Consider the following 19437-nt stretch of genomic DNA (forward strand, 5'->3'; position numbering starts at 1 on the left):
CTGATGAAATTTCTCAGGAATGTTCCTGTGGTGAACCTCTTTCAAATTTGTTCAAATTATGCCCCTGGCGTCAAATTTGACCCTGCCCCGGGGGTCACAAAATTGAAAATTTGCTTATATAAGGCCTATTTAGTTAAAACTTTCAAAATCTTTTTGTCCATAATCATTGGGCCTAGGGCTATCAAATTTGGTATGTAGAGACATCTAATAGTCCTCTACCAACCCCTGGGGTCAAATTTGACCCTGCCCCGGGGGTCACAAAATTGAACATATGCTTATATACATGTAGGGTCTATTTTGTGAAAACTTTTCATCCATAACCATTGGGCCTAGGGCTACTTAATTTGGTGTGTAGTGGCATCTTATACTCCTCTACCAAGTTTGTTCAAATTATGCCCCTGGGGTCAAGTTTGACCCTGCCCCAGAGGGTCACAAAATTGAACATATGCTTATATAAGGCCTATTTTGTGAAAACTTTAGAAATCTTTCTGTCCATAACTGTATCGCATAGGGCTACCAAATTTGGTATGTAGTGACATGTAATAGTTCTCTTCTTAGTTTGTTCAAATTATGCCCCTGGGGTCAAATTTGAAACTGCCTCGGGGGTCTCAAAATTGAATATATGCTTATAAAGGGCTTATTTTGTGAAAACTTTAAAACCTTTTTGTCCCTAACTATTGGACCTAGGGCTACCAAATTTGGTATGTAGTGACATCTCATAGTCCTCTACCAAGTTTGTTCAAATTATGCACCTGGGGTTAAGTTTGACCCTGCCCCGAGGGTCACAAAATTGAACATATGCTTATATAAGGCCAATTGTGGGAAAATTAAAAAAAAAATCTGTCCATAACCTAGAACTACCAAATTTGATATATAGTGACATCTAATAGTCCTCTACCAAAATGTTCAAATTTTATCCCTAGGGTCAAATTTGACCTTGCCCCGGGGGTCACAAAATTGAACATATGCTTATATAATGCCTATTTTGTGAAAACTTAAAAAAATTCTTGTCCATAACCATTAGGCCTAGGGCTACACAATTGGGTATGTAGTGACATTGTATAGTCCTCTACTTAGTTTGTTCAAATTATGCCCCAAGGGTCGAATTTGACCTTGCCCTGGGGCCACAAAATCAATGATACGCTTATATAGTGCCTATTTTGTGAAAACTTTAAAAATCTTATTGTCCTTAACCATAAGGCATAGGGCTACCAAATGTGGTATGTAGTGACATCTACTAGTTCTCTACCAAGTTTGTTAAAAATTATGCCCCTTGGGTCAAATTTGACTCTACCCCGGGGTCACAAAACTGAACATACGCTTAAATGGGGCCTATTTTGTGAAAACTTTTAAAATCTCTTGTCCATAACCATTGTGCCTAGAGCTACCAAATTTGGTATGTAGTGACATTTAATAAACCTCTACCAAATTTGTTAAAAAAATGCCTCTGGGGTCAACTTAGACCCTGCCCCAGGGGGTCACAAAATTGAATAAACGCTTATAAAGCGCCTATTTTGTGAAATCTTTAAAAAATCTTCTTGTCGAAAACCATTCGGACTATGGCTACCAAATTTGGTATGCAGTAACATCTTATAGTCCTCAACCAAGTTTGTTCAAATTATGCCCTTTGGGTCAAATTTGACCCTGACCCGTGGGTCACAAAATTGAACATTATATACGCTTATATTTTGCTTATTTTGTGAAAACTTTAAAAATATTCTTGTCCTTAACTCTACAACCTAGGGCTACCACATTTTGTATGTAGTGAGATGTAGTAGTTCTCTACAAAGTTTGCTCAAATTATGCCCCTGGGGTTAAATTTTACCCAGCCCAGGGGGTCACAAAAGTGTACATGTGCTTAAATAGGGCCTATATTTAAGTATTTGCAAATGCCGAGAATATTTGTTTCATCCTTTTTTCAGCAGTGGAGCGATAAAGGGCCATCATGGCACTCTTGTTTAGAATAAGAATTAAGGCCTTTTGTCTGTTTTTGCACAACATAATGTATTGCTCAAAAATTTTGTGTTTTGAACAAAGTAAATCCTGCTTTATCTTTGACAGCCAAATTACCTTAAGGTGTAGAGTATTTTAAAAAAACAGAATCAAGCAGAACTACTTGTGTATTTCTCTTTGTCTGTTTTTGCAATACCCATTATGAAATGTATAGCCAGCTGACTCCTGTGTATTTATTATTTAACACTTCTTTCAATTCTTTGTGGATCCCTCTCACACTTTCACAGCTTATTCCTACCCACTCAGAAACAAAGTAAGAATGGCTATGTGCAAACAGCATAAAAGCAGAACAGCCTGCGAGTAACTCACAGTCTGTTCAGGTTTTATTCTGCTGTTTGCTGGTCATCAGTATCTAAGGATTGGAGATGAAATCATAAAAACTTGAATCAAGTAAGAAAGGTCTTAAATTAAATATAACTTTCTAAGGGACTACAACTGCGTGAAAATAAAAATCTAAGCGGTAAATGGTAATGACCTTAATATTCGGATGATCATGATTCAGACTTGAATATTTGACAGTGACAAGTTGCGGCATATGAAGCGCTTTACTACTTTGTTTGCTGTAGAATATTTAGTGCATTTGTTGGGTTCAACATATGCTGTATGCTGCTTTAGTTTCCTCCCCACATTTCTTGTTGAAATTGCATTTCAATGCATGTATTATTATTTCCTTCATTGACGCTCAGCAAGTGTTGCTGTCTTAATTTTTTTGTATACATTCTCTTTTTGTTTTCCATGATTACTATTGTAATTGCTAAGCTAGGAAAGAATATTTTTCAGTTTTCACAGATAGCCATTAAGTCCTATTAACAGCAAACATAGTGTGGTGAAAATCAATCTTAGCATTTCCTTAACCCTTTCAGTGCGGGAACCGAATTTTGAAAGCCTTTGCAAACAGTTTGGATCCAGATGAGACGCCACAGAACGTGGCGTCTCATCAGGATCCAAACTGTTTGCTATTCTGATAGTATTCTTTGAAAAAAATCAAAGAAAATGCTAATTTTAAAAATTCTGCAGACGACATTTTAGCAGACGACAAATTTCCCAGCATGCAAAGGGCTAAGAAAATTCACCATACGACTGATTTACAAAACCCGTTTTGCTTATCAGGCAAAAACCAAATTTAATACTTTTCTGTATTGTTAAATATGATATATGACAGATTTACAAAGCCAGAACATCTAGGGAGTTTGGCTAAAATCAAGTGCAGCAGTTGTGGTTGTTACCAGGAGTCCACGAAACAACTTACGATGAAGAAGCTACCCATTGTTGCCTGCTTTCACCTCAAGGTGGGTTTTGCTTGGTGTGAAACAATTCTGTAAGTGAAATATACAGTGACATTTTCAAAGGACAAAGTTTTGATTTTTAGCTCATCTATTTTTTGAAAAAAAATTATGAGCTATTGTCATCACCTTGGCGTCGGCGTTGGCGTCCGGTTAAGTTTTGCGTTTAGGTCCACTTTTCTCAGAAAGTATCAATGCTATTGCATTCAAACTTGGTACACTTACTTACTATCATGAGGGGACTGGGCAGGCAAAGTTAGATAACTCTGGCGTGCATTTTGACTGAATTATGTGCCCTTTTTATACTTAGAAAATTGAAAATTTTGGTTAAGTTTTGCGTTTAGGTCCACTTTTTTCAGAAAGTATCAATGCTATTGCGTTCAAACTTGGTACACTTACTTACTATCATGAGGGGACTGGGCAGGCAAAGTTAGATAACTCTGGCATGCATTTTGACAGAATTATGTGCCCTTTTTATACTTAGAAAATTGAAAATTTTGGTTAAGTTTCGTGTTTAGGTCCATTTTATTCCTTAAGTATCAAAGCTATTGCTTTCATACTTGAAACACTTACTAACTATCATAAGGGGACTGTGCAGGCAAAGTTATGTAACTCTGACTGGCATTTTGACAGAATTATGTGCCCTTTTTATACTTAGAAAATTGAAAATTTGGTTATGTTTTGTGTTTACGTCCACTTTATTCCTTAAGTATCAAAGCTATTGCTTTCATACTTGCAACACTTATTAACTATCCTTAGGGGACTGTGCAGGCAAAGTTATGTAACTCTGACTGGCATTTGGACGGAATTATGGGCCCTTTATACTTAGAAAATTGAAAGTTTGGTTAAGTTTTGTGTTTTGGTCCACTTTACCCCTAAAGTATCATAGATATTGCTTTCATACTTGGAACACTCGCAAACTGTCATAAGGGTACAGTAAAAGGACAAGTTGCATAACTCTTGATGTCATTTTTACGGAATTATGGCCCTTTTTTGACTTAGTAACTTTGAATATATGGTTAAATTTTGTGTTTCGATCCACTTTACTTCTTAAGTATGAAGGCTATTGCTTTCAAACTTCAAATACTTTCATGCTATCATGAGGTTACTGTACCTGGCAAGTTGAATTTTACCTTGACCTTTGAATGACTTTGACTCTCAAGGTCAAATTATTAAATTTTGCTAAAATTGCCATAACTTCTTTATTTATGATTAGATTTTATTGATACTTTGACAAAACTACTCTTACCTGACATACCACAATAGACTCCACCCAAACCATTGCCCGTGCCCCCTTCCATCCCCCCCCCCCCCGAATCCCCCCCTATTTTTATTTAATTTTTTTTTTTTTAAGATCATCTCACAAATGACCACCACACCCTCACACTATACCCCCCCCCCCACCCCACCCCCTCCCCAATTTTTTTTTAAACGGTTAAAAAACAAACTATTTATTTTGATTATTTTATGTTTGAAATACCGTCCAACCATCGCACCCAAGAATCACCCCCCTCCCCCCACCCCCACCCGAATCCCCCTCCCCCCCTAAATTTTTTTTTTTTTTTTTTTAAGATCATCTCACAAATTACCACCACACCCTCACACTATACCCCCCCCCCACCTCACCCCCCCAATTTTTTTTTGAAACGGTTAAAAAACACAAATATTTATTTTTATTATTTTATGTTTGAAATACCCTCCAACCATCGCACCCAAGAATCCCCACCCCACCCCCACCCCCCCCACCCCCCCCCCCCCCCCCCCCCCCCCCCCCCCCCCCCCCACCCCCCGATTTTTTTTTTTTTCCTTTTTTTTTCGCATTTTTGAGAGATAAAGTAATAAATGTCTACACCCCCACACAATGCACCCCTCTTCACTCCACCCCTCCCTCCTTTGTGATTGCAAATGAGAGTCCCTTCACCTTTAAAAAGAAAATAGATGAGTGGTCTGCACCCGCAAGGCGGTGCTCTTGTTTTTTAATGTGTTGAAGAGTGTCTACTATTGAATTTTGTTAGGAAGTGTCTTGTAATAATTTTGATTTAGTGAGAATTTAAAGTTTTTGATGGCAAAATTTATGGTCACATTGAAAGTGAACTATTTTCTTAAAATCTGATTCCATTAGAAATAAAAGTGTCTACAAGTGACCTTTTTGGTGAAGTTTTACTTGAATCGTCATAATTCTTTTGATTGGAATTTAAAGTAACATAACAATTCAAAATCAACGAAAATTTCGTACTATATTTTGTAAAATTAAAGCTAAACAATTAAAAATTATTGTTCCTTATGGCAATTGCCGAAATTTCAATGCCAGATGTGGTCTGGTAAAATAGATGTTTGTAGATACAAGAAGCTCGTTTTTATTATTGTTTTGCATATTTAATTATGCCCCCCTTCGAAGAAGAGGGGGTATATTGCTTTGCTCATGTCGGTCTGTCGGTCGGTCTGTCGGTCCGACTACCAGGCGGTTGTCAGACGATAACTCAAGAACGCTTGGGCCTAGGATCATGAAACTTCATAGGTACATTGATCATGACTCGCAGATGACCCCTATTGATTTTGAGGTCACTAGGTCAAAGGTCAAGGTCACGGTGACCAGAAATAGTAAAATGGTTTTTGAATGATAACTCAAGAACGCATACGCCTAGGATCATGAAACTTCATGGGTAGATTGATCATGACTTGCAGATTACCCCTATTGATTGTGAGGTCACTAGGTCAAAGGTCAAGGTCACGGTGACCGGAAATAGTAAAATGGTTTCCGGATGATAACTCAAGAACGCATACGCCTAGGATCATGAAACTTCATGGGTAGATTGATCATGACTCGCAGATGACCCCTATTGATTTTGAGGTCACTAGGTCAAAGGTCAAGGTCACGGTGACCCCAAATAGTAAAATGGTTTTCGGATGATAACTCAAAGATGCATACGCCTAGGATCATGAAACTTCATAGGTAGATTGATCATGACTTGCAGATGACCCCTATTGATTTTGAGGTCACAAGGTCAAAGGTCAAGGTCACGGTGACCCAAAATAGTAAAATGATTTTCGGATGATAACTCAACAACGCTTTTGCCTAGGAACATGAAACTTCATAGGTACATTGATCGTGACCCGCAGATGACCCCTATTGATTTTCAGGTCACTAGCTCAAAGGTCAAGGTCACAGTGACAAAAATTGTATTCACACAATGGCTGCCACTACAACGGACAGCCCATATAGGGGGCATGCATGTTTTACAAACAGCCTTTGTTCCATTTTAATTTCCCGCAACAAAATCTATTCATACGACACATGAACACTAACATTGTACCATCTTAGTATTCGTGTGTCGTTTGAATAGATATATTCGTGGGAAATTAAAATGGAATTAATTGTGTCACAAATAAATAAAAACGAGCATTGTGTATCTACATAAATCTATGTAATCATACCACATCTAGCGTTGAAATTGTAGCTATTGCTATAAGGAACACTGATTGTTTAGGTGTTAACATTATTTTACGAAATTCTTTATCAAATTTTCGTTGATTTTGAGCGTTATAGAGGCTTTAAAGTGTTGTTCAATGCAATTTATTATGAAGTTTTGATGGACCTTACTTTTGACTGGATTAAATTTGAAAAAAAAAATATGACATGAAATGGGCTCTTGTATAGTACAGTCTACTCTCGATATCTCGACATCAGATATCTCGATTTTCTCGATATGTTGAGGTAAGCCCAATGTCCCAACTTTTGTCCTTCTTTATCTATATTAATAAATATTGCATATCTCGATTTTCGTTATGTGAAATAATTCGTTATCTCGATATAAAAATTTGTCCCGAGTCTTGATTTTACATGTATTTACTGTGGTTTATCTCGAAGTGCGAATAACTGTCCCAGTGTCAGCAAAGCCTTTGAAAGGTGCGAAATATTTTCCTTGATACTTCGCCATCCCGCTTTGCCCGGCTGCTCCCGATACTGTGCCGTAGATAATTGATCCTTTAAATGCATCAATGACCACACGTGTGTAATGTCCTTAGCCATTAACACTAGAGTAAGGCCTGTCACTTTAACTGCAATAAATACACAGCCTGCCAAAAGGCCGAAAGACTAATTGTTTTTACAAACAACTTTCCAAAATGCATTGAGTTATATTTTTGTGTATATAAACCGTCGCAAATTTGCAGAACGTTGTTCTATCCTTGAAATCCAACAGTCATTGTCATGGCTAACTTGAAAATCTAATCAATTAAACTTTGCATTTCAAGCAACAAAATGTACATGTACAGTTCAGTATTCCGGAACTTAATTTACGCATGTTCAGATGGAAAACCCTGGTCTTGATTGGATGTCATTGCATCATAACTTTAAATAGCACCATTACCTGATGTTTACTCAATCATTTCGAAAAATTATAACCGCATGCAATTCTGTAACACTTAAAACGTCATTTTAAGCATTTAAATAGCAAATTTAATCGTGCTTCGTAAAAACACGTATATTTCAGGTAATAGATAGGGTAGTAGAGAGAATTATGCAACACAGTGACGGCTTTAGTTAGACCAATTAGCAGGTATTAGGATGTTATAAATAAGGTAAATTTTTGTCTCATTTTTCTTTGAAAACGCCTAATCGGATATCTCGAACTCTCTTTACCTCGATATTTTTTCTTGTTCCCGCCGACTTCGAGATAACGAGAGTAGACTGTATTTGTCATTGTAAACAACAAAAAGGGTGTTTATCCTTTCAGAGATTTGAACATTCTACGGGTTACCACAAGAAGATCTCGACCTATGTGTCCTTTCCCGAGGAGTTGGACATGACGCCATTTATGTCATCGTCGAAGATACAAAATGGTGATATCAACGGTTGTACCAAAGGGCTTTCCTGTAAAAACAAGTGGGTATTTTATTGTTAATTGGGATATATAATTTTCCTTCAAACTTTTTTTTACTTTACCTGTGCTTTTTGGGAGCACTTTTTGTCTGTTGTCTGTAAATCTTTCATTCAAATGACATTACCTCATATATCAATGAGCATGTTTAAACAACACACAATGACCAACATAAAAAAGAAGAAACATGTTTAGGTAACTAATATATAAAAGGCTGCTTAACTCAGGAAACGAGGAAAAGATAACATGGGGGTATCCTGTTTTTTTCTTGTTACAGGTACTCATTGTTTGCCGTGGTAAATCACAGTGGAACAATAGAGTGCGGGCACTACACGTGTTATATACGACAGCACAAGAACCAGTGGTTCAAATGCGATGATCACCTTATAACGCGTGCACTACCTCAAGAGGTGCTCAACAGCGAAGGGTGGGTGAAACAGTTGTATTATTTTGACCCCATCTCACTATTTAGTACGGCACATAAGTGTGCTTATATCAGTTTGAAGTCTTTCTTCATTCTCATTGTCCAATCATTTCACATGATCTTCTTAAAACTTAACAAAAATCTTTGTGATAATATACTCACAATTAAGTTAACTAAACAGCCAAATTGTTGAACTATTTGTTGAAACAGCGTTTTACAGGAAACAGGGACTAGTATAGAGAAGATGCTCAGTCTGTTGGTGGGGCGGTCAGTTTATCCGCATAAGTTTGTGTTTCAACTTATTTCTACATTTCTCAAGCAATTTCATTAAAACTTGAAAATTTATCAGCATGCATTGTAGATTTGTAAAACACTTTAGCATTACTCAGTTTTTAATTATTTGCCTTTGAACATAGCGGACAGTTGCGGTGGTATAAGTCAAACTTGTTGGGAAGCTCTAGTTTGTATTCTTGTTGTAGAGCAGTTACATCAAACCTTCACAACATTTCTTGACATTGTTTGTGATAAAAAATACTTTATTTCAATAACCTGCCAATTTGTTTCAATAATTAATAATCTATTACATTTGCAGACATTCCCAAAAGTATTTCTAGTCCACATGGCATTCTGTTCTGTGGACTTAAAAACTTGCAGGACCGGACTAGGATTCATAGGACTGAAACATCATGTCAGCGACTCAAATATATTGAAATGGAAAATAAACAACACAACACTGAACCAGGGGGTTTTCAGCACTGTCTGCGCCTCCGGAAAACGGACCTGATCCCAAACCGAAGTTATAACAAAAATTCCCACATTCACACAAACCAAACTTACTCATCTGATGCTTACCTGCATTTAAGGTCAAAATATCAAATAAAAACAAATTTATTTGTTAAACCTCTGACTTATTTAAGCATGATAAATTCCCAATGTTTTCCCAAAATGATCCGTTTCATCGAAGCAAAAATTCCCAAAATGTCCAATTTGGTCAGACTCCTATTCCCAAAATAGGCAGAAAAACCCCTGTGAACAATGAACACTAACAAATCCAGCACTCTCGAAGTATTCTTAAGAAAAATATTTAAACCAAAAATTAGTTAAAAATAAGGCAATTTCTCAATTGAGAATTCAATAATTGTTTACTGGAATGGAAATTGCTGTTTAAACAAATATTTTCAGATACTGAGACTTAAGTGTGACAGTGACTGAAGATATAAATAATTTTTACAAAAAAAATCACATTTGTACTTGTAGGATTCAATGAACTATCTTAAACAACCGAACAAATGTGGGATATCAATTGCATTATTTAACGGAGTAAGTTTTAAAAGCACATAGCAATTAGCAATATTTAGAAAAGGAAGTTTGGTGCGCATGCGCAGTAATATTTCACTAATGTTAACAAAAATATGACGTAATTTTTACTGCTCACATTTCATTTTAGCTCTCTTATTTTTGGTTTATATTTCTATTAAATGTATAAACTTTTGCTCTTTAATTATTAACCAGACATTAGGATGGGCAACATTCGGACCTGTATTAAAAAAAACAGTCAGGTCCGACAGTCTGGCACTTTTGGGAATGTCTGCATTTGAATTATTTGAAGTATCAGCCAACAGTTTTTCTTTAATTTTCATCAACATGACTTTTGTAAATTTTATATTTACATTTGTTTTATCCTTTTGATGCATATCTATTTTACAGACAGTATTTATCGCCCGATAGTGTGGCATATAGCAGTCAGGTTGTCTGTCCGTCCGTTATTCCATTTTCTGAACCTTTTTAGCTCATCTATTTTTTGAAAAAAATTATGAGCTATTGTCATCACCTTGGCGTCGGCGTCGGCGTCCGGTTAAGTTTTGCGTTTAGGTCCACTTTTCTCAGAAAGTATCAATGCTATTGCATTCAAACTTGGTACACTTACTTACTATCATGAGGGGACTGGGCAGGCAAAGTTAGATAACTTGGCGTGCATTTTGACTGAATTATGTGCCCTTTTTATACTTAGAAAATTGAAAATTTTGGTTAAGTTTTGCGTTTAGGTCCACTTTTTTCAGAAAGTATCAATGCTATTGCATTCAAACTTGGTACACTTACTTACTATCATGAGGGGACTGGGCAGGCAAAGTAAGATAACTCTGGCGTGCATTTTGACAGAATTATGTGCCCTTTTTATACTTAGAAAATTGAAAATTTTGGTTAAGTTTTGTGTTAAGGTCCATTTTATTCCTTAAGTATCAAAGCTATTGCTTTCATACTTGCAACACTTACTAACTACCGTAAGGGGACTGTGCAGGCAAAGTTATATGTAACTCTGACTGGCATTTAGACGGAATTATGGGCCCTTTATACTTAGAAAATTGAAAGTTTGGTTAAGTTTTGTGTTTTGGTCCACTTTACCCCTAAAGTATCATAGATATTGCTTTCATACTTGGAACACTCGCAAACTATCATAAGGGTACAGTAAAAGGACAAGTTGCATAACTCTGGATGTCATTTTTACGGAATTATGGCCCTTTTTTGACTTAGTAACTTTGAATATATGGTTAAATTTTGTGTTTCGATCCACTTTACTTCTTAAGTATGAAGGCTATTGCTTTCAAACTTCAAATACTTTCATGCTATCATGAGGTTACTGTACCTGGCAAGTTGAATTTTACCTTGACCTTTGAATGACCTTGACTCTCAAGGTCAAATTATTAAATTTCTCTAAAATTGCCATAACTTCTTTATTTATGATTAGATTTGATTGATACTTTGACAAAACTACTCTTACCTGACATACCACAATAGACTCCACCCAAACCATCGCCCGTGCCCCCAACCCCCCCCCCCCCTATTTTTTTTTTTTTTTTTTTTTTAAGATCATCTCACAAATGACCACCACACCCTCACACTATACCCCCCCCCACCCCACCCCCTCCCCAATTTTTTTTTTAAACGGTTAAAAAACAAAACTATTTATTTTGATTATTTTATGTTTGAAATACCGTCCAACCATCGCACCCAAGAATCCCCCCCCACCCCCCCCTCCCCCCACCCGAATCCCCCCCCCCCCCCTATTTTTTTTTTTTTTTTAAGATCATCTCACAAATTACCACCACACCCTCACACTATACCCCCCACCTCACCCCCCCCCCCCCCCAATTTTTTTTTTATGAAACGATAAAAAAACACAAATATTTATTTTTATTATTTTATGTTTGAAATACCGTCCAACCATCGCACCCAAGAATCCCCCCCCCCCCACCCCCCGATTTTTTTTTCCTTTTTTTCGCATTTTTAGAAGAAAATGTAATAAATGTCCACACCCCCACACAATGCACCGCTCTTCACTCCACCCCTCCCTCCTTTGTGATTGAAAATGAGAGTCCCTTCACCTTTAAAAAGAAAATAGATGAGCGGTCTGCACCCGCAAGGCGGTGCTCTTGTTTAGAAATGCTTTAAGGTATTGACCTGATATTTGGTGTGTGAGTCGACCTACATGATTTGCAGATGAAGTTTGAGTTTTGTTTTAGTTACTTAATTTTTGGCCAATTATGGGCCTTGTACTTACCGGTAACAATTTTCGCTAAATTACTGGTAGCTGCGGTGCAACTTCAAAGCAAAGTTGGGGGCATTGTGTTTCGCAAACACATGTCTTGTTGTTTACTTGTTATAGCTTAAGATACAATAGAAGTACACGAACACCTTTTTATTGTCCAATTTTTATTGCAAAAATTTTAACAGCTCTTGTTTGTCCATATTTCAGATACCTGTTGTTTTACCACAAGCAGATTCTAGAGTATGAATGAATTTGAATGATTAAGAGAAAGAGCGGGGTTCACCACAGTATTACCAGCTAACAGCCATGTTAGAAACAAGTCTTCATATTTTGTGTAGTCGCAAATGGAGCTTTGGATTAGTTCAGTGTTAAAAATAATTGTCATTTGTTGTTGTCAGTAATTTTTATATTACGCTAAAGAATAATAGTAATACTGGTAATATAATTGTCCCCTACCGATTTCACCGGAGGGGACTTATGGTTTGCGCTCTGTGTGTCCGTAAGTCTGTGAGTCTGTCACACTTTTCTGGATCCTGCGATAACTTAATATTTTTTCATGAAACTTGAAACATGGATAGATGGCAATAAGGACATTATGCACGTAATTTCATTTTATTCCTATGTCAAAAATTCTGGTTGCTATGGCAACAACAAACAAAAAATTCTGACAATGATGGAGCGGGTAGGGGACATATATTGCTTGGCAATAGTCTTGTAATACTTATAACAGTAACTTATGTATTTTTAGCTCACCTGAGCACAACGTGCTCATGGTGAGCTTTTGTGATCGCTTTTTGTCCGTCGTATGTTGTGAGGCGTCAACATTTGCCTTGGTAACTCTCTAGAGTCCACATTTAACTCTCTAGAGTCCACATTTATTGTCCAATCTTCATGAAATTTGATCAGAAGATTGGTTTCAATGATAACTTGGATGAGTTCGAAAATGGTTACGTTTGCTTGAAAAACATGGCTGCCAAGGGGCGGGGCATTTTTCCTTATATGGCTATAGTAAAATCTTGTTAACACTCTAGAGGCCACATTTACTTTCTGATCTTCATAAAACTTGGTCAGAAGATTCATCCTAATAATATCTTGGACATGTTCGAATATGATGCAAGTTGGTTGAAAAACATGGCCGCCAGGGGGCGGGGCATTTTTCCTTATATGGCTATAGTAAAACCTTGTTAACACTCTAGAGGCCACATTTATTTTCCGATCTGCATGAAACTTGCTCAGAAGATTTGTCCCACTGATATCTTGGATGAGTTCAAAAATGGTAACCTTTGCTTGAAAAACATGGCTGCCAATGGGCGGGACATTTTTCCTTATATGGCTATAGTAAAATCTTGTTAACACTCTAGAGGCCACATTTATTGTCCAATCTTAATGAAACTTGGTCAGAAGATTCATCCCAAATAATAGCTGGGATGAGTTCGAAAATGATGCTGGTTGGTTGATAAACATGGCCGCCAGGGGGCGGGGCATTTTTCCTTATATGGCTATAGTAAAACCCTGTTAATACTCTAGAGGCCACATTTATTGTCCAATCTGGATGAAATATGGTCAGAAGATTTTTCTTAATGATATCTTGGATGAGTATGAAAATGGTAAAGTTTGCATGAAAAACATGGCCGCCAAGGGACGGGGCATTTTTCCTTATATGGCTATATAAGGCTATAGTAATATCTTGTTAACACTCTAGAGGCCACATTTATAGTCCGATCTTCATGAAACTTGGTCAGAAGATTCATCCTAATAATATCTTGGATGAGTTCAAAATTGATGCCGGTTGGTTAAAAAACATGGCCACCACGGGGGCGGGGCTATTTTCCTTATATGGCTTTAGTAAAACCTTGTTAACACTCTAGAGGCCACATTTATTTTCCGATCTTCATGAAACTTGCTCAGAAGATTTGTCCCACTGATATCTTGGATGAGTTCAAAAATGGTAACCTTTGCTTGAAAAACATGGCTGCCAATGGGCGGGACATTTTTCCTTATATGGCTATAGTAAAATCTTGTTAACACTCTAGAGGCCACATTTATTGTCCAATCTTAATGAAACTTGGTCAGAAGATTCATCCCAAATAATAGCTGCCAGGGATGAGTTCGAAAATGATGCTGGTTGGTTGAAAAACATGGCCGCCAGGGGGCGGGGCATTTTTCCTTATATGGCTATAGTAAAACCCTGTTAATACTCTAGAGGCCACATTTATTGTCCAATCTGGATGAAATATGGTCAGAAGATTTTTCTTAATGATATCTTGGATGAGTTTGAAAATGGTAAAGTTTGCATGAAAAACATGGCCGCCAAGGGACGGGGCATTTTTCCTTATATGGCTATATAAGGCTATAGTAATATCTTGTTAACACTCTAGAGGCCACATTTATAGTCCGATCTTCATGAAACTTGGTCAGAAGATTCATCCTAATAATATCTTGGATGAGTTCAAAATTGATGCCGGTTGGTTGAAAAACATGGCCACCACGGGGGCGGGGCTATTTTCCTTATATGGCTTTAGTAAAACCTTGTTAACACTCTAGAGGTTACATTTATTTTCCAATCATCATGAAACTTGGTCAGAAGATTTGTCCCACTGATATCTTGGATGAGTTCGAAAATGGTTTTGGTTGCTTGAAAAACATGGCCACAAGGGGCGGGGCATTTTTCCTTAATATATGGCTATATATGGCTATAGTAAAATCTTGTTAACACTCTAGAGGCCACATTTAGTGTCCAATCTTCATGAAATTTGATCAGAAGATTGGTCCTAATGATATCTTGGATAAGTTCGAAAATAATTATGTTTGCTTGAAAAACATGGCTTCCAAGGGGTGGGGCATTTTTCCTTATATGGCTATGGTAAAATTTTATTAACACTCTAGAGGCCACATTTACTGTCCGATCTTCATGAAACTTGGTCAGAAGATTTATCCAGATAATATCTTGGACGAGTTCAAAAATGATGCAGGTTGGTTGAAAAACATGACTGCCAGCGGGCGGGCATTTTCCTTATATAGCTATTATCTATAATAAAACTTTGTTAACACTCTAGAGGCCACATTTATTTTCCGATCTTCGTGAAACTTGGTCAGAAGATTTGTCCCAATCATATCTTGTTATCTCAGGTGAGCGACTTTGGGCCTTTCAGGCCCTCTTGTTTGTATAATATATAGGCTACATTAATAATACAGTTATGGTTGTGTAACTATTCATTTTTTAATGATAATAATAATAATAATCATACCTCTGTAAGACAAAATAGTAACACGTAGCATATATACATTTTATAACACATTTATTTGTGTGTTTGCAAACTGGGCACAGTGGGTCAAGGTCAAACAAACAAATAAATTAAATTACTTGTTAGGTTAAATAATTTCTCTGCTGAACAAACAGTTGGGTTTAGAAAAAAACACACCAGAAACTTGGACAAGAACAAGAAAACTTGGGTGCGCTATTCTCAAACAGCTCTTGTTAGTTGGCTGTTTTCGGAGAAAACCCAAGGTGTGGTCATAGCTAGCTCGTCATGTCGTCCGCTGTCGTCATGCTAAAACCATTACATTTTTCTCTAAAATCAAAGTGCTTCCACCTACAACTTTGAAACTGCATATGTAAATGTACCTTGATGAGTGCTACACGCCACACCCGTTTTTAGGTCACTAGGTCAAAGGTCAAGGTCACTGTGACCTTTAAAAAAATCAAAAAAATCTTTCATTTATTCAAAAATGCACCTGCAGACGAGCGTTGGCACCCATTATGCTGTGGTCTTGTTGTATTTGTTGTGGTCAATACTGTTAAAGGTAAATGTTCTTCTTATATGGAGGTCAAGCAGAAAACAACATTCGAAGTTGTATTCTGAAAACATCTAAAATGAATCTGATATGTCTAAAAAATATTTTGGAGAACTAGTTATTGATTTGTTATTTAGTTTTTATGTATGAACGTCAGATCCGTTGGTACAAATTATGAAATATTTAACAGATTTCACTCTTAACATATGAAACACAAATGTTGACAAAAAATAATATTTTTTGCAGATATAAAAAATTGGGTCAAGACAATTCGTTCCTATGGTTAAGGATAAAGGTTTGCTTAATATGGTGCATCTGGCAAATGACCCCAAATACTGTTGCCTTAAAAGTCACCAGTATAGTTTTAGGGATATTGATTGTGTGACTCATGGAGTCAGTTATGCTGTGAACCATTGCTAGAGTGTTCAAGATTTTTAGTTCACCTGAGCACAATGTGCTCATGGTGAGCTTTTGTGATCGCTTTTTGTCCGTAGTCCGTTGTCCATTGTGCGGCGTCAACATTTGCCTTGTTAACTCTCTAGAGTCCACATTTATGGTCCAATCTTCATGAAATTTGGTCAGAAGATTGGTTTCAATGGTATCTTGGATGAGTTCGAAAATGGTTACATTTGCTTGAAAAACATGGCTGCCAAGGGGCGGGGCATTTTTCCTTATATGGCTTTATATGGCTATAGTAAAATCTTGTTAACACTCTAGAGGCCACAGTTATTGTCTGATGTTTATAAAACTTGGTCAGAAGATTCATCCCAATAATATCTTGGACAAGTTCCATATTGATGCGGGTTGGTTGAAAAACATGGCCGCCAGGGGGCGTGGCATTTTTCCTTATATGGCTATAGTAAAACCTTGTTAACACTCTAGAGGCCACATTTATTTTCCGATCTTCATGAAACTTGGTCAACAGATTTGTATCACTGATATCTTAAATGAGTTAAAAAATGGTAACCTTTGCTTGATAAACATGGCTGCCAAAAGGCGGGGCATTTTTCCTTATATGGCTACAATAAAATCTTGTTATCACTCTAGAGGCCACATTTATTGTCCAATCTTCATGAAACTTGGTCAGAAGATTCATCCCAATCATATCTTGGACGAGTTTGAAAATGATGCCGGTTGGTTGAAAAACATGGCCACCATGGGGGCAGGGCTAATTTCCTTATATTGCTATAGTAAAACCTTGTTAACACTCTAGAGGTCACATTTATTTTCCGATCAACATGAAACTTGGTCAGAAGATTTGTCCCAATGATATCTTGGATGAGTTTGAAAATGGTTTTGGTTGCTTTAAAAACATGGCCACCAGGGGCGGGGCATTTTTCCTTATATGGCTATAGTAAAACCTTGTTAACACTCTAGAGGCCACATTTATTGTTTAATCTTCATGACATTTGGTCAGAAGATTGGTCTCAATGATATCTTGGATGAGTTTGAAAATAATTATGTTTGCTTGAACAAAAATAGCTTCCAAGGGGTGGGGCGTTTTTCCTTAAATGGCTAAAGGAAAATCTTGTTAACACTCTAGAGGCCACATATACTGTCCGATCTTCATGAAACTTGGTCAGAAGATTCGTCCCGATAATATCTTACAAGAGTTAAAAAATGATGCTGGTTGGTTGAAAAACATGGCTTCCAGGGGGCAGGGCATTTTTCCTTATATGGCTTTAGTAAAACCTTGTTAACACTCTAGAGGCCACATTTATTTTCCGATCTTTGTGAAACTTGGTCAGAAGATTTGTCCCAATAATATCTTGTTATCTCAGGTGAGCGACTTTGGGCCTTTCAGGCCCTCTTGTATGCTGTACATTGTATTTTTTGTGTGAGGTTTTCTATCAAAGACATTGTGTTCATGTAAAAAGTAATGTGATAATTTAGAACGCTATATAATTTCTATTAGAAATGTATGCATGTACACGAGTGTATGAGTTTCTATTGATTCCTTTGCCTTATTGCCACTGTCTTGATTTGTATTATTTAAACTTGTAATTCCAGGTTATTTTGGTTTTGCAAAAAAATGCCCTTGAAACATTTAAGTTGCATTCACTGGAAACTTTGGCAAAATTATTACCAGCCTTTGTTTATTCATTACTGGTATAATGTCAACCGTATTATTTTCTACCTTACCAACAATACTTATGATTAGCGTAAATGTTGTGTCAAGTTACATTTTCAGAAGCCTTTCTGCGTTCAATTAATTCAAATATATATATATCTATATGGTCGTTCTATTAATGTGCTAGAATGTGTATGAATACTTTTGATATTGTTTGTTTTGTTTATATCTTACTCCTGTGATATCAGTTATTTATAGATTTTTCTACTTGCCCAGCGATGTTCATATGTTGCATATCACGTGTTATTACCTATTAGTGTTTTTCTTGCACTTGAATTTTTTGCTGATAAATAAGCAATTATGCTTGCAAATATTTTGACACTCAAGAGATGATAATGATTTCTCCCACGGTAAAGTAGTAGGGTGGGGGGGTGTATGCTGTATTCACCATGGACGTTGGTTAGTCTGTTTGTCTGTCTGACACAGTACTCCTTCACTTTTCAACAATTGACACATACAAAGTTAAAACTTGCATGTATTCTTTTTTTTTATATGAAGTTGTGAATGTGCCATTTAGATTGTCTTACATTAATAATTGCTGAAGCTATGCCCCAGTTTCACATTAGAATTTCTGATTTTTACAACTTATTAACCTTATTACATATTATCCAAATGTGACAACAGGGATTTTCATCACTACTGTGTAAAGGTTAAGTAAGTGTAGTTAACAGTTGTTAACTGTATGTTTTTTGTCTTGCTCATAAATTAATATTCTTTGTCCATTAAGTGTCCCCCACCTCTACAGCTGCATGATTTTCATATTTAAAAAGAAAATTGTTTTTATATTGACAAATCTTGTTAGGCACTTGGTGATATAATACCCTTTGAAAAGGGTTTAATACCGTTCTCGGTGTACTCTTTAAATGTATTTTACCTGAAGCAGAAATGCATTAATGAACTTGTGGTAAGATGTTAAATGCTTATCTTTCTTATTTTGCAAATTGTATTGAGTATTTATAAGTCTTATTATGATCATATTCACTACATTAGTAAGATATTTGTAAGCTGGTATGAAAAAATACAATACAAAATTATTGTGGTTATACTTTTTACTTAATTCATATAGGTTATTTTCCACAAATATTTGGATTTAATAAGCTAAAGATATTTATCATTTACTCACAGCCAAAATCAAATAAAATAAATGTAAGAGGACATGGGAAACTTGAAAAAAAAAGGTTTCAGAAAATTGTATGCCCTTATTTACTTCTAACAAGATTACCACAATTCTTTTTAGCTCACCTGAGCAAAACGTGCTCATGGTGAGCTTTTGTGATTGCCCTTTGTCCGTCGTCCGTTGCGCGGTGTCAACATTTGCCTTGTTAACTCTCTAGAGGCCACATTTATTGTCCAATCTTCATGAA

The 19437-nt window shown here is 36.5% G+C and overlaps 1 protein-coding gene across 1 annotated transcript in view; it reads left to right on the forward strand.

Moving 5' to 3' along the window:
* LOC127868511 (ubiquitin carboxyl-terminal hydrolase 22-like) overlaps window positions 1–19108 on the forward strand; it is a 26874-nt gene extending 7766 nt beyond the window's left edge. Inside the window, exons 10-13 of the mRNA XM_052410347.1 lie at window positions 3176–3302; window positions 8033–8181; window positions 8454–8603; window positions 12355–19108. Of these exons, the coding sequence (XP_052266307.1) occupies window positions 3176–3302; window positions 8033–8181; window positions 8454–8603; window positions 12355–12397 (469 nt within the window). The 3' untranslated portion in view covers window positions 12398–19108. The remainder of the gene's footprint in view (window positions 1–3175; window positions 3303–8032; window positions 8182–8453; window positions 8604–12354) is intronic.
* Window positions 19109–19437: the final 329 nt, after the last annotated feature.

Source organism: Dreissena polymorpha, chromosome 2 (assembly GCF_020536995.1).
Source record: "Dreissena polymorpha isolate Duluth1 chromosome 2, UMN_Dpol_1.0, whole genome shotgun sequence".
Lineage (NCBI taxonomy): Eukaryota > Metazoa > Mollusca > Bivalvia > Myida > Dreissenidae > Dreissena > Dreissena polymorpha.